The 12,697-nt window shown below is 45.6% G+C and overlaps 2 protein-coding genes across 2 annotated transcripts; one reads left to right on the plus strand and one right to left on the minus strand.

The window, feature by feature from the left end:
* Positions 1–6,522: 6,522 nt before the first annotated feature.
* On the plus strand, positions 6,523–8,741 carry LOC121435690 (putative olfactory receptor 2I1). Its single transcript, XM_041635155.1, is given in 4 exon segments — positions 6,523–6,528; positions 7,675–7,767; positions 7,769–7,791; positions 7,793–8,741. Coding segments are annotated over 4 exon segments (1,071 nt in total).
* A 917-nt stretch (positions 8,742–9,658) lies between these two features.
* Ubd (ubiquitin D) lies at positions 9,659–11,893 on the minus strand. Its single transcript, XM_041635006.1, has 2 exons — positions 11,820–11,893; positions 9,659–10,504 (listed from the first exon to the last, which is right to left on the minus strand). The coding sequence occupies exons 1-2, from the start codon at positions 11,835–11,837 to the stop codon at positions 10,037–10,039; spliced, it is 486 nt and encodes a 161-aa protein (XP_041490940.1). The 5' UTR covers positions 11,838–11,893; the 3' UTR covers positions 9,659–10,036.
* Between the last annotated feature and the right edge of the window lie 804 nt (positions 11,894–12,697).

Genomic DNA, 12,697 nt, shown 5'->3' on the forward strand with positions numbered 1-12,697 from the left:
CAAGGAGCGGTAGATGACTCCTGAACAGAACTCCAGGTTCCTAATTACCGAAGATCAAAGAAGAGACTTGGAACACAGACTTACTGATGCCCTCAACACCTTCTATTTTGAGATAGGGTCTTGCTGTACAACTAAAGTTGGTCTTGCACTCACAGTTTGTGAGTGCTGGGATTAAAGACAAAGCCACCACACCTTGTTGGCAATAACTCCTTTCTTATCATTTATGGTGTCATCATTGACAAATAATAAATTGCATATATGTAAGCGTATAGTCTGATAAGTGTTGACATATAAAGGCACTGTGAATCTATTGGCAATTGTGACACACACAGCCGAAAGTTTCCTCACTCCCCACTCTTTCATCTGCAGTCCATCATTACAGATCAGTTTGCCTTTACTAGAGTTTTACATGAATAGACTTTTTGGTCTGACTACTTTAACCCAATATAATTGTTTTGAATTTATCCATACTATGGTGTATAGCAGCCCATTCATATTCATTTCTGAGTAGTGTCCCATGAGACCTCAATCTATTCCCCCACCTGCTGATGAAAATGCTGAATGTGTCCTGAGCCAAATTTAAGTCTGTCCATGTGATTCCATAGTAAACACCAGTCAATACAGGTTTTTCTTTAAAAAGTCCTGGGCTGGAGAGATGGCTCAGCGGTTAAGAGCACTGACTGCTCTTCCAGAGGTCCTGAGTTCAATTCCCAGCAACCACGTGGTGGCTCACAACCGCCTATAATGAGATCTGGTGTCCTCTTCTTGCCTACCGGCAGGACACTGTATAAAGAAATAAATAAATCCTTAAAAAAAACCTCCTAAATATATTCATTCTGATCCTAGATAGGAAAGAAGGCAAGGAGAAAGGTTTCTGTTTCTTGGGTTCACATAGTCTTCCAGCAGACAACAAACATCCACAAGTTAAGACCCAGAGAGGCGCTGTCTTGTGGTAATCAAGATCCATCAGAGTTAAGAGAACAAGACATCAGATGGCTCCTCTTTCAGAATGTAGTGTTTCCTACTCTATGTCTCTCTCATGTCTGTGAGCTACACCTAAGCATCCTACCTCGAATCTGGAAACTCCTCTGAGACAGCAGTCTCAGCTCAATGTCTGGGTGTGCCACACACTCACACACACACACACACACACACACACACACACACATGGTAACTCCTCAGCTTGGCTTTTAGAATGCAGCCTCCAGACATAGTAGGTCTACAAATCAGGCATGATTTGATTGATCTAATCAATCAGCTCTGTTGTCTGGTCAAGTGAGGAATACCCCTCTGAAAGACTCATGAAAATCCTTCCATTTGTGTTGTATGGCATTTTGTTTGTATTCTGACAAATAAAACTGGCCTGGAGATCCAGGGTGAAGCTAATCTCTTGTTAACAACAGAAGCCTGGTGGTGGTGGTGGTGGTGGTGGTGGTGGTTCATGCCTTTAATCACAGCACTTGGGAGGTAGAGAGAGGAAGTGACAAGGTGGAGCAGAGACAGAATCTCACCCTTTTAAATGCAGAAAGGAGACAACGCATAGGAAGCAACTGGCGACTGCTTCCAGTTCTCTGATCTTCCATGTTTTTACCCCCATATCTGTCTCCTGGTTTTTATTGATTAAAAGTAATTGGATTTATGCGTCACCTTTGTATCACAGATCATGTTTTACTTTAAGTTGTTCAAAGGATTCATTGCTTAAACCATTAGCTTGGGAGAAAGATCTGGAAAACAAGCATGACAAGACTTTGATCACAGACTCCCTCCAAAAAACGAATAGCTAGAGGTGCAAAGAAAGCAGAAAGGGTTTTTGCAAAGTTAGAACTGAACCAAGTCTAACTCTGCCCATGCCCCCATTGTACCCAGTGAGCAGGATAACTGTGGCAGAGAGCCTTGTGTCTTCTTATTATTTCCCCAGGCTCTTTTGAGCCTTCCTAATGACAAAGGGGGGATAGATAGTTTGAATAATTGCCCTGCAGGGAGACAGGCCATCTCTTCAACAGTATATTCAACTTTTACAGGGAGGAAAGCAGAGTCTGTGGCAGTTGAATCAATACTATGGACCCATCAGGACAGCACCAGCATCAGCACCAGAGAACTTATACATGAAAATCGTAAGATTATTCAGGAATTCCATGAGTACAACTCAGATAAAATTCTGACGATTACTGCCCTGAGCGTCACTGAGCTCAAGAGAATATTGCTGAGCTTCAGGACCTGACAGCCAGCCTTCCAGAACTGTAAAATGTGTCGTTGCACTATTTAGCCACATGGTGGCAGCACGCGTCTACTATACTGCCGACCGGCTAGCGACTCATAAAGAAGTAGGATTTGGAGAAGCCTAAAGGAAATTGTTGGACTCGAAAAATCAGGTAAAAGTTTTTGTAAACCGTCACTTTAAATGCATCCCAAAGACAGCACAACAAAGTGAATTTGTCCAAATAAGTCATCTAAGAGAAAGGGCCCTCTCCACCACACGTTTAACAATGGCTCTTCCTCCGCCAGCGACTAGGCATTCAGGGAACAAACACTATCGGAGTCCATAGGACCATGAGAGGAACTGCATCCCAGGAAGCCTGTCTCCAGGTGAAAGGCTGAAAGAGAGACTGTTCACTCAGGCCTCATCACCACCTAAGACTCTCTCCACTGAAACTCTAAGCTCTGATGAAGAAAGCGTGGCCCTTACAGCCCTCTCCTGCTCATCACTCTTTCCTGTGTCTGGTCTGCCTGGTCCCACAGAAGACAAGAAATGCTTCTGTTCGGTTTTAATTTTCTGATCACCCAGATGTTTTAAATGAGCAAAGCATTCTGTTCCAGGTTGGTATAAATAGGAGCTGATATTTATTTCAGGTAGAAAGGACAGCTTAGTAACATCAGTCACTGCAACAGGGGTTTGTTCTGAATCCCAACTAAAGAGAGTTCTTTACTATAGGTTAACCTATAGGTTTCTAGAGAGGGTGGGTGATCTAAGGCAATGTACGGCTTTGTACAAACTCAAATTTTTTTTGGTTGCTATATGCCTGAAGTCAGGAAGGCAGAGAAAACAAGGACCGGGATTATCACTGTACCTGGGGCTCATAAAGCAGGGGTTGCCCTTGCTGAAGCAGGAATGATAGACAGAAACGGGCCTGGGGCTGCAGGGAAGGTGACCAGATCACTCTAATAGTACCAAATCTGGTCTCTATTTTTTGTCTTTCAGTCTCTTATAAATACATATAATGTACTTTGAATTCATTCCCTTCCATTGTCCTCTCTTATGCCCCTCTTACCAAATACTTTTTCTCATCTTTTTATTTATTTATTTAATGTATATAAGTATTTTGTCTATTTTTACATCTGTGTGTCCTGCTTGCTACATGCTTGCAGAGGCCAGAAGAAGGTGTCAGATCCCCTGGGACTGCAGTTATAGACAGTTGTTAGTCACTATTTGGGTACTGGGAATAGAACCCAGGTTCTCTGGAAGAGCTACCAGTGCTCTTAACTGCCGGGCAATCTCTCTAGTCCTCATGTCTTTTCATGTGTGCATACATTATCACATTTAATTAGAGTCACTTGCATGAACATAGGTAGGGACCTATTACTTGAACTAGGTCAGCTTACCAGCACTACAGAGCTATGGAATATGACTTCCCTCCTCTATCAGCCATTAGCTGCCTATGACTCCTCAGGGTGGCGTGGGGTTTCATGAGCCTCTCCTTCTTTCATCAAGGAATGTTAATAGGCCCAGCCTTCTGCAGGTCTTGTTCAAGTAACCCCCACTGCTGTGATTTCCTAAGTGCGGCAGCCAGGGGATGTCCAGAAAAGAGAATTTCCCAGCATTCCTTCCCATTCTCTGGCTCTTAGATTCTTTATATCTCTGCAACGTTTCTGAGCCTTAGAGAAAGGAAATCTAGTCTCTCTTAAAGCTGCAGCATCTTAAAATGCTGGCCCCATGTCCAGTACCAGATCCCCATCACTCACCCCCATAAAAGGAGCAAAGTACATGAGATCTCCACACCCTTCATCACTGGAGTCCACCATATCCAGGATTCTTAACTGAAAGTTGATGGTTCGATAAATGACAGAAAACAAGCTTCCTCTTCGGAGTCATTACCAAGGCCCTGTCTGCTTTCTGAATCATAGATTTTTGCCACCCTCTGTATAATGGTTGAACCTCAGATATGTTTCCTGTCACTTTCCTATACTTTCTCTCTTCTTACTGTCTAACTCTCCCACAAGTTCCAAGATTTTGGATCCCAGGCAAGGCTCTTCTTACCACAGACCTAACTTGTTCTCTTCCTCAAAGCCTGCTGGAGAGAAATGTTAGCAGGACTGGACAATATGCCTATCTTATCATCCCTGTTTTCACATTATAATTTCTTCCTCGCTTGGGTGGGTTCTTTCTAGATAGACAGGTCAACCTCAGTTGCTAGTCTTAACAACCACAGTAGACTCTAAGTAGTCAGTCATAGTCTGACTACAATCCTGACCAAAAACCATGACATATTATACTATACAAAATAAACTAACAACGTTTGCGTTCCCCTCAAGGATGCTCCACACTTGGATGGATCAGCTCCAGTTGCCTGTCTTACCGTGGTAGAAGCCACGCAACTGTTCCTCCAAAACTCATGTTTGGTTTTCTTCCATCTTCATTTGGGCAACAGTTCATTCCATAGTTTTTCTTAGGTGTTCTATTTTATTCACCCCAGATAGAAAGAATAACAACAGTCCAAAGAAATTATTCCAACCCAAGTGAAGTTTACTGAAGCAATGCCCCTTGCTGGGCTTACTTACAGGGCTATGGGTGACTGCACACCTCAGAAAAACCCACCTGAGCATGGGTTAAGGACTCACAGAAGTCCCCTATACACCTTTGGGACAGCTGCATCACCGAGGAGTCTCCCGTCCTCGCCAAGGCCACTGCCCACATAGCCTCCAGATGTGGCTCTTTGATGCTTGTAAATTTTTATGAGCCTTGTGAGTTTCCCTGTATCCTCCTTAAGGAATGGTCCAATCTTGAAAAAAAAAAACAAAACAACTACACTACATATAGACATGTACACACAGACACACACACACACACACACACACACACACACACACACACACATACCGGATGGCTTTTGCCCCTGCCCTTCACAGTCAGTTGTCAGGATGAAGTGAAACCTCTGTTTCTCTCTGGTCACTACCAACCAAACAAGCATAGGTAATGGATCAAATTAGAGTTTAATTTAAATATGGCAGTAATTTAACCAAGAGAATATCAAAAAGTGAAACTATTGCTTAGAGTTTACAAAGAAGTAACTACTATTTTTAAACTTTTTATTACATTTGTTTTGTGTGTGCAGTGGTAGTAAGGTATGGGTGTGTGTATGCTACAGCCCACATGTGGAAGTCAGAGGACGAGCTGCAGGAGTCGGCTCTCTCCTTCCACCATCTCAGTCCTGTTTTGCCAGCACCAAAGATGTAATTATAATGGCTGACGGCAGTCTGGGCTGGGAGACATGGAGACAGGAGGGAGATGAGGAACTGCAGGCAATTTCCAGATCACTGAACGTGGAAATGGAAGGAGACAAAGTTTTGATCTGTGGGGATAATTATTCACTAAGATTTATAGTAAGAGTGAAGAGTGGGCCAAACATAATATATTCTTGAATAAAGAGGAGCCCGAAGGGATGGAGGGGTTAACAGCAATCACAGAGGCAGCAGGTGATAAAAACCAGTGTTCAGCTGAGGATGATGCTGATGAGAGGAACAATGCCAACAATCCTGGCACCCAGCAGCTTGGGCTATACATTAAAATGTTGTTTATTTGTGTCTTAAGTCTGCAGTGTCCCCAGTAGATCAGGGCTGCTTTACAGACATAACAGATTTGCTGAGGGTCGGCAGGTCAGTCAGCGAATGACTAGAAATAACAGGAAGAGGAAATTATGTGGTCTCTAGCCTCCAGAGCCTGCAAGAGACTGGTACCCTGAAGGGATAGTCTCTCCAGGATTCCCTCTCCATCACCTTGGGGAATGTCTCTCTGGACACCTCCAGGTGAAGGGCTAATTATGGGAGTGGGACACAGATTCTCCACCACCTCACCCCACTTCTAAGTAGCAGGGAAAGTAGGTTCTTGTTTCTTCTCTAGTGAGAGAAGGTGTCAGCAGTCTTAATTTTTCTCTCTCCCATTAGATCTTAAAAGAATATTTTCAGTGCAATCACCAGCTAAGGTTAACTGGCTACCACAACAAGACAAGCATTTGACCTGTTTATGCCCCTTACAGAACTCTCCAGTAAAGTCCCCATTTCTGCCTCGGTACCGCAATCCCTCAAATTTAGGCATCTTCTCTCTGCTGAACAGGATGGCACCCACCCCTTGTCTTCAACCTGAGGCGCCTGGCTCTGATCTCAGGTATTCATTCCAGCAACCAATACAGTCAAATATTTGGGTCTTTTGTTGATCTTTCCCTCTGTCATTTCAAACCCAGGGAATCCAGAAGACGAGCAAGACACCAGCTTAAACTTGAGGTCTAAACACAGGGCCAGAGGTTAGACATGAAGGTAAGTCTGTTACATTGCTCTAAGAATAAATGGTTTTGCAACTCAGGGTCACATTCTAGAAAGTCAAGGACACTCTTGTAACCCCAGCACTCTGGAGCTGGACACAAGAGGGTCAGGAGTTCAAGAGCTCCCTCTGCTACAAACAGAACTGAAGAGCCTGTGAAAGGAAGAAACGGATGGAGAGAGGGGGCAGGCAGGATGGGAAGAAAGGAAACAGAGAGGCGGGCAGGGAGGGAGGAAGAGAGGGAAGAGGGATCAAGTAAAAGAAAATATTTGATGACTACAGTTATCATGCTTGGTCTATTCCAGTGAAAAGTCTATAGCTACATATATCTGTCGGCTGCTCCTAACTGGCTGAGATTACATTCTGTTTTTATATAATAGACATTTACACTTCCGCTTTGGTTTGCACATGGAGCAGAGTTAGGTTCACCTGTGAAGTGTGACTGGCTTGTCTGCTCTGGGTTCTCCTACCTTCAGCTTTAACTGTTGCGTAAATAAACAAACAAAAAAGGCAATGTTGCTCCATCTAGTCTCATTCAGACGACTTTTAGACCATGCAGATTTTTAAGGAAAACGGGGGAGGAAAGATCAGAGCGGAATTTGTCCTTCAGTACCTTCATAGCTGCCCTTGGTAGAGACACTGAATCTCTTCTTTAAATATTTATTTATTTATTATGTATACAGCATTCCTTCCATGTGTGCCCACAAGCCAGAAGGGGGTGCCAGGTCTCATTATAGATGGCTGTAAGCCACCGTGTGGTTGCTGGGAATCGAACTCAGGACCTCTGAAAGAGCAGTCGGTGCTCTTAACCACTGAGCCACCTCTCCAGCTCTGAATCTCTTCTTTAACTCCTGGAGGTGCAGCCAGGGCGAGGGAGGCAGACCTGATTAACAACAGACTTAGGACAACTTGACTTTCTAAAATTTGAACTGGCTCATCTGTTAAGCAGAGGCATTACCTCCCTTGAAGGTACTTGTGAAGGAATACTATCATGGAGCTATGTAATGAAGCTAAAATTTGGGCATGGGCTTTTCTCTCTTACCCCGTTTATCCCACACTGGGAATTCTTGCTTGTAGTGGACAGCAATAAGCCAGGGTCTCACTGTGTAGCTCTCTGACCTGGAACTCACTATATAGACCAGGCTGGCCTCAAACTCACCAAGATTTCCAGGCTCTGCCTGCTGAGCACAAGGCCTGAATCACTAAGCCCACTAGCATTAAACTTCTTTGTCTCATCCTTCCGAACCTTCTTGGAGTTTCCCCTCAGGCTAACCACAGCTCAGCGGAGCGCTTCCTGCTGCTGGGTTTTACAGACTGGCCCTCGCTGGAACCCGTCCTCTTCGTGCTGGTCCTACTCTGCTACCTACTAACGCTGACCGGGAACGCGGCGTTGGCGCTGCTGGCCATACGCGACCCGCGCCTGCACACACCCATGTACTACTTCCTTTGCCACTTGGCCTTGGTGGATGTGGGCTTCACCACCAGTGTGGTGCCGCCGCTGCTGGTCAGCTTGTGCGGCCCGGGGCTGCAGCTACCGCGCGGCGGGTGCATGGCTCAGCTGTGCGCATCTCTGGCCCTGGGCTCCGCCGAGTGCGTGCTGCTGGCCGTTATGGCGCTGGATCGCGCGGCTGCCGTGTGCCGCCCGCTGCGCTACGTCGCCCTCGCCTCACCGCGCTTGTGCCGAGCTCTGGCCAGCGCCTCCTGGCTCGGTGGCCTGGCCAACTCCGCAGCGCAGACCGCCCTGCTGGCCGCGCGCCCGCTCTGTGCGGCCCGCCGTCTGGACCACTTCATCTGCGAACTGCCCGCGCTGCTGCAGCTAGCCTGCCGTGGCGGCCGCAGCGCCACCGAGCGCCAGATGTTCGCCGCGCGGGTGGTCATCCTGTTGGTGCCTTCTGCGGTCATCCTGGTCTCCTACACCGCCGTGGGCCGCGCGGTCTGGGGCATGCGCTCCCGCGCGGGCCGGCGGAAAGCAGCGAGCACTTGTGGCTCTCACTTGACCGCCGTCTGCCTGTTCTACGGCTCGGCCACCTACACCTACCTGCAACCTACACATAGTTACAACCAGGGCCGCGGCAAGTTTGTCTCGCTCTTCTATACGGTAGTCACACCCGCGCTAAATCCCCTCATCTACACACTGCGCAACAAAGAAGTGAAGGGGGCGGCCCTGAGGTTCTTGGGAAGTCTGGAGAGGCTGCAGGTCCGGCACTGAGAGGACTAAGAAAGGCGCAGGGTCCCGGAACTAGGATGCCCATATTGTTTGCCTTTGCATGAGAATCTGCAAATTTGTTCTCGAGGAGTCCAGGATTAGAAAGAGGGAGATCTCTTTCTCTTACCGGCTAAGGTTTGGATTCTTGAGGGGAAATCCCGGAAATACATAAACACACATATATAGTGATGGGGTAAATGGATGCCAGGCCTTTCTACTGAAGGGAAGCATGATAAAGGAGGGGGCCATCCTCATCCTCGGGAGACTTTGTAACCACCCCTGAAGAATTCGCATGGAGATAAGATGATGAACACCGTAGTGTTGACCTTCAGCCTTCCATACAAAAGACCGTGAGAAATCCCATGGCTCAGCCATCAGGTGCAGTCCTTCAAGTTAACAAGGAGGCCAGTGTCTTACCTTACATAGAGAGCTTACAGAAACAGAATGTGGTTTCCCTCCTTGGGGAGCCAACCCAGCTAATACAAAACTAGCCAGGTAACCAGTGCCCACCACAGAACACTCGATACTTAAAACTATGAAGAAAATCTGCTAGTATAAGGCGATTGTGTCAGGCCTGGTTAAAGTGGGAATCCCAGCTGCAGGGCATGGCTTGTGAACTAGTTTTAACTAGTTTTAAAAGAGAAAGGACTAGACTTGGTGAAGGTAAAGACAGCCATGGTCAGGCTGTGAGAAAAACCTGCATGTGACCAGGATAGAGACAGAGGAGAAAACAGACGGAAGATGGAGAAAGTTATCCTACAGCAAAGGAAGCTCTATCGTCAGAAGAAACCAGAAGTTAACCCCTTCCCTTCCTTACCCAGAGATGAACATTTTGTTAGGTGTTAGGTGGAGGAGGTACTAGATTTTATTCCATACCAATTATCTTTAAATAAGAAGAGGGGATAATGATTGAATGAATTTCTAAATCATTTATTAGTCTGTGATGCTGTTGGGGTTTTAAAAAAATCATAACACATTACTTCTCTAATCTCTATAAGTAGAAATCAATTTGGTTCAACAATTACTCATTGATCCACCTGTCCCTGCCTCCCAAGTCCTGAAGTTAAAAGTGTGTACCATCACACCCAACTAACCTTTCAGTTTCTTCATTTGGTAGCAATCCTGCCACACAGTGAACTGTCAGAAACAAGTAATCACAGGCTTGGCAAATAGTTTTGATCCACCCCACTCATCTCCAATCTTTATTTCATTCTCATTAGCTTTCGGAAATCATCAAAGGGTGTGACTGGTAAGAGCTAAGGGGAGTGGGCTTGGATCCTCTCACCACCCATCCACAGTCACCCCCCGATGCAGTGCCCTGTCAGAAAGAGCAAACTGCCCCTCCTGATGTTGTAGTCTGCCATGATCTTTCCATCTTCCAGCCTCTTTCCATTGCAAGTCACAACCTGAGTCTTGGGGCTCACGGCGGTCACACTTTCGATCATCTCTTTCACCTGGGACACTGAACTGGATCTTCGAACTTGGAGAAGGTGCCTTTGCCCCTCATTGTTTGACTCCACCAGAAACAAGGGCAGCTCTTCATCGCTGGGCTTCACCACCTTCAGGGTGAGGTGGATGGTTGTGTCCTTGTCAATGCCGTAAGATGACAGCTTCCTCTGGGGCTTGAGGACCTCAGAGCCTAGCAGAAGGACCTGGTCCTGCACAGAAACCTTGGTTTTGGATCTGATATGTTCGTTTATCTTCTTCACTTTGTCGCTCTCGGTGGTGTCAAAGGTCATGGATGGCCATTGCTCAGAATGGACAATCTAAGCAAAGAAAGCGGAGAGAGTCAGCCAGAAAGCTTGCTACCTTTCCACACCTACTTCTCACCTTCATTGTTCTGTCTGCTCGGCTCTCCAGCTCCTACCCAACAATCTGCAGCTCCCCCTCTCTTGAAACTTTTAATTCCCATGTTATAACACAAATTAGAACATTAGTCTCATTCCTCTTGAGATATGTATCCAATATATCTCCAATGTAACTATCAATTTCCTACCTCATTAACTTGCCTTTCCTAAGCCAGATATTAAAAGTAAAGACACTACAGGGCTTCAAAGGATGTACATAGGTTCCTAAACAACTCCAAAGCAGATTTCCAAGATTTGGCACCCTCATAGGATACTCTCAACCTCATAGGATACCCTCTGTGACTAATTCAGAACAAACCCTGATTAAGTCATAATCTCCACCTTATTAATGTCCCTGTTAATTTCTGATAACGCCCATGCTGTGGTGATGCTGTGTTTAATGTTGTTAATCTGTGGTTTTGTATTTTTATTACTATTGTTATAGAGCATGATATCCTCTTTTAATTAGACAAGAATCTCAATCGCAGAAGACAGGAAGTATATCTGAGTTTAATTTCATTCACTGCAGAATTCTGGAAGATGGGGAAAATCAGGTCTGCAAACCTCCTCATACTCCATTCAGAATCATTTTCCCAATCTGGATGTTTCAGACACTCCTTCAGTGAAGGTTTCATCCTTGTTGGGGACTGCCCTGGTTACAGGTTCTCTTCATGAGGACATATTTTTGTTTAAGGTAATGTGTTTGATCACTGATGATTTAAAACAAATGAGATTTGTGAAATTTTTCTTTGAAAGGAGAGAAAAGCTTGAGGTTGAGAACTCTGAATTATTTCCCTAATTTCACATCTTGCCAGCCTTGTTGAAGCACAATGCCCTACCTTTCTCTCAAGTTTGGCTGGCAAAATAGCTTATCTGGGAAAGGCCCTTGTCACCAAGCCTCACCGCCTGAGCTTAGCCCCTGTGACCTAGGTGGGAGAAGGACAGAACTAACTATGGCAGATTACCTTCTGACCCTGGCCCTGAGTATACATGCACTCAGATAATAAATACATACATACAATATTATAAATGTTTAACAAGCCAAATAACCAACCTCTCTCTAGAGTACTTCCTTCTGTTGTGCAATCATCAATGTCTGTCTGCCTTGTCTCCTAAATGGTGCCCACCCAACCCCCTCGCCTTCCAGGCATTGACCCCTCCAGCACTGTGGAACTATATTCCCAATGCATGGAAATACTTTCCCTTCCCATTCTTTTACCAGACCCCAACTTACACAGATGCAGGAAGCCATGTCTGCTACCAGAGGTGAAGTGAGGAAAGAACTCCGGGTCCGCTTATATGTGAGAAGCTGGGCTGGAAATCCCCAAAACTGTTGCGTTGTCCAGTTTAGTAACAACCTTTGTTCTCAAGACTTTCCTTTCATTTTCACTGGGGTGGAGTTACTAATGAACACTCTTTGTACACAGATTTCTCCCTTTAACCTTTCCATCTGTACTCCAGATTCTGAACATAAAATAACTCCTCTATAATAAGGGCTCCTAACCCTGCCTTGTTTCTGCCCAGCCACTAACCTAGACCCTCATAGGCTTGATAATTCATGACGTATGGTAGCCCTCTCTCACTGTGTTTAAGAGTACCGGGCCTCTCTAAGAACAAGGATACCCAGAGGGGACAGGTAGGATTGGTGCTGACTGACCAGGCTGTCCGGAGCCTTTTCCCACTAAAGGGGAAGACTGTATGAAACCCACATGCATGAGATGCAGCAGAAACTGAGCCTGGATTGCAGAGTCGTGACTTAGTGTCCTGGGGTACCACTTGCTACATACATTATAGCATGGAAATATGCTACCCTCTTTAAACATAGGTCTATAAAACTAGATAAGTGTAGGCCATTCCTAATGTCTCCCTACCTCTAAAAAACTTTTCTTATAAAATTTTAAACACACACACACACACACTTTTTGGGTTCTTGGTTCTTCTCTAATACATTGTCAATCCTGACTCAGGACCTGCAAATCAAACATTCTCCTTGAGAACAATCCAAAACCCATAGTTAAATTCTGACTCCCGTCTTTTTCCATACGCACACCACAGTTCCTGGGTTTCCCCACTGTGATTCTTGGATACCTCCCTCCTTCTTGAGCTCAGAGA

Source organism: Microtus oregoni, unplaced genomic scaffold (genome assembly GCF_018167655.1).
Source record: "Microtus oregoni isolate MIOR12 unplaced genomic scaffold, Mior012 000046F_ref0000063, whole genome shotgun sequence".
Classification (NCBI taxonomy): domain Eukaryota; kingdom Metazoa; phylum Chordata; class Mammalia; order Rodentia; family Cricetidae; genus Microtus; species Microtus oregoni.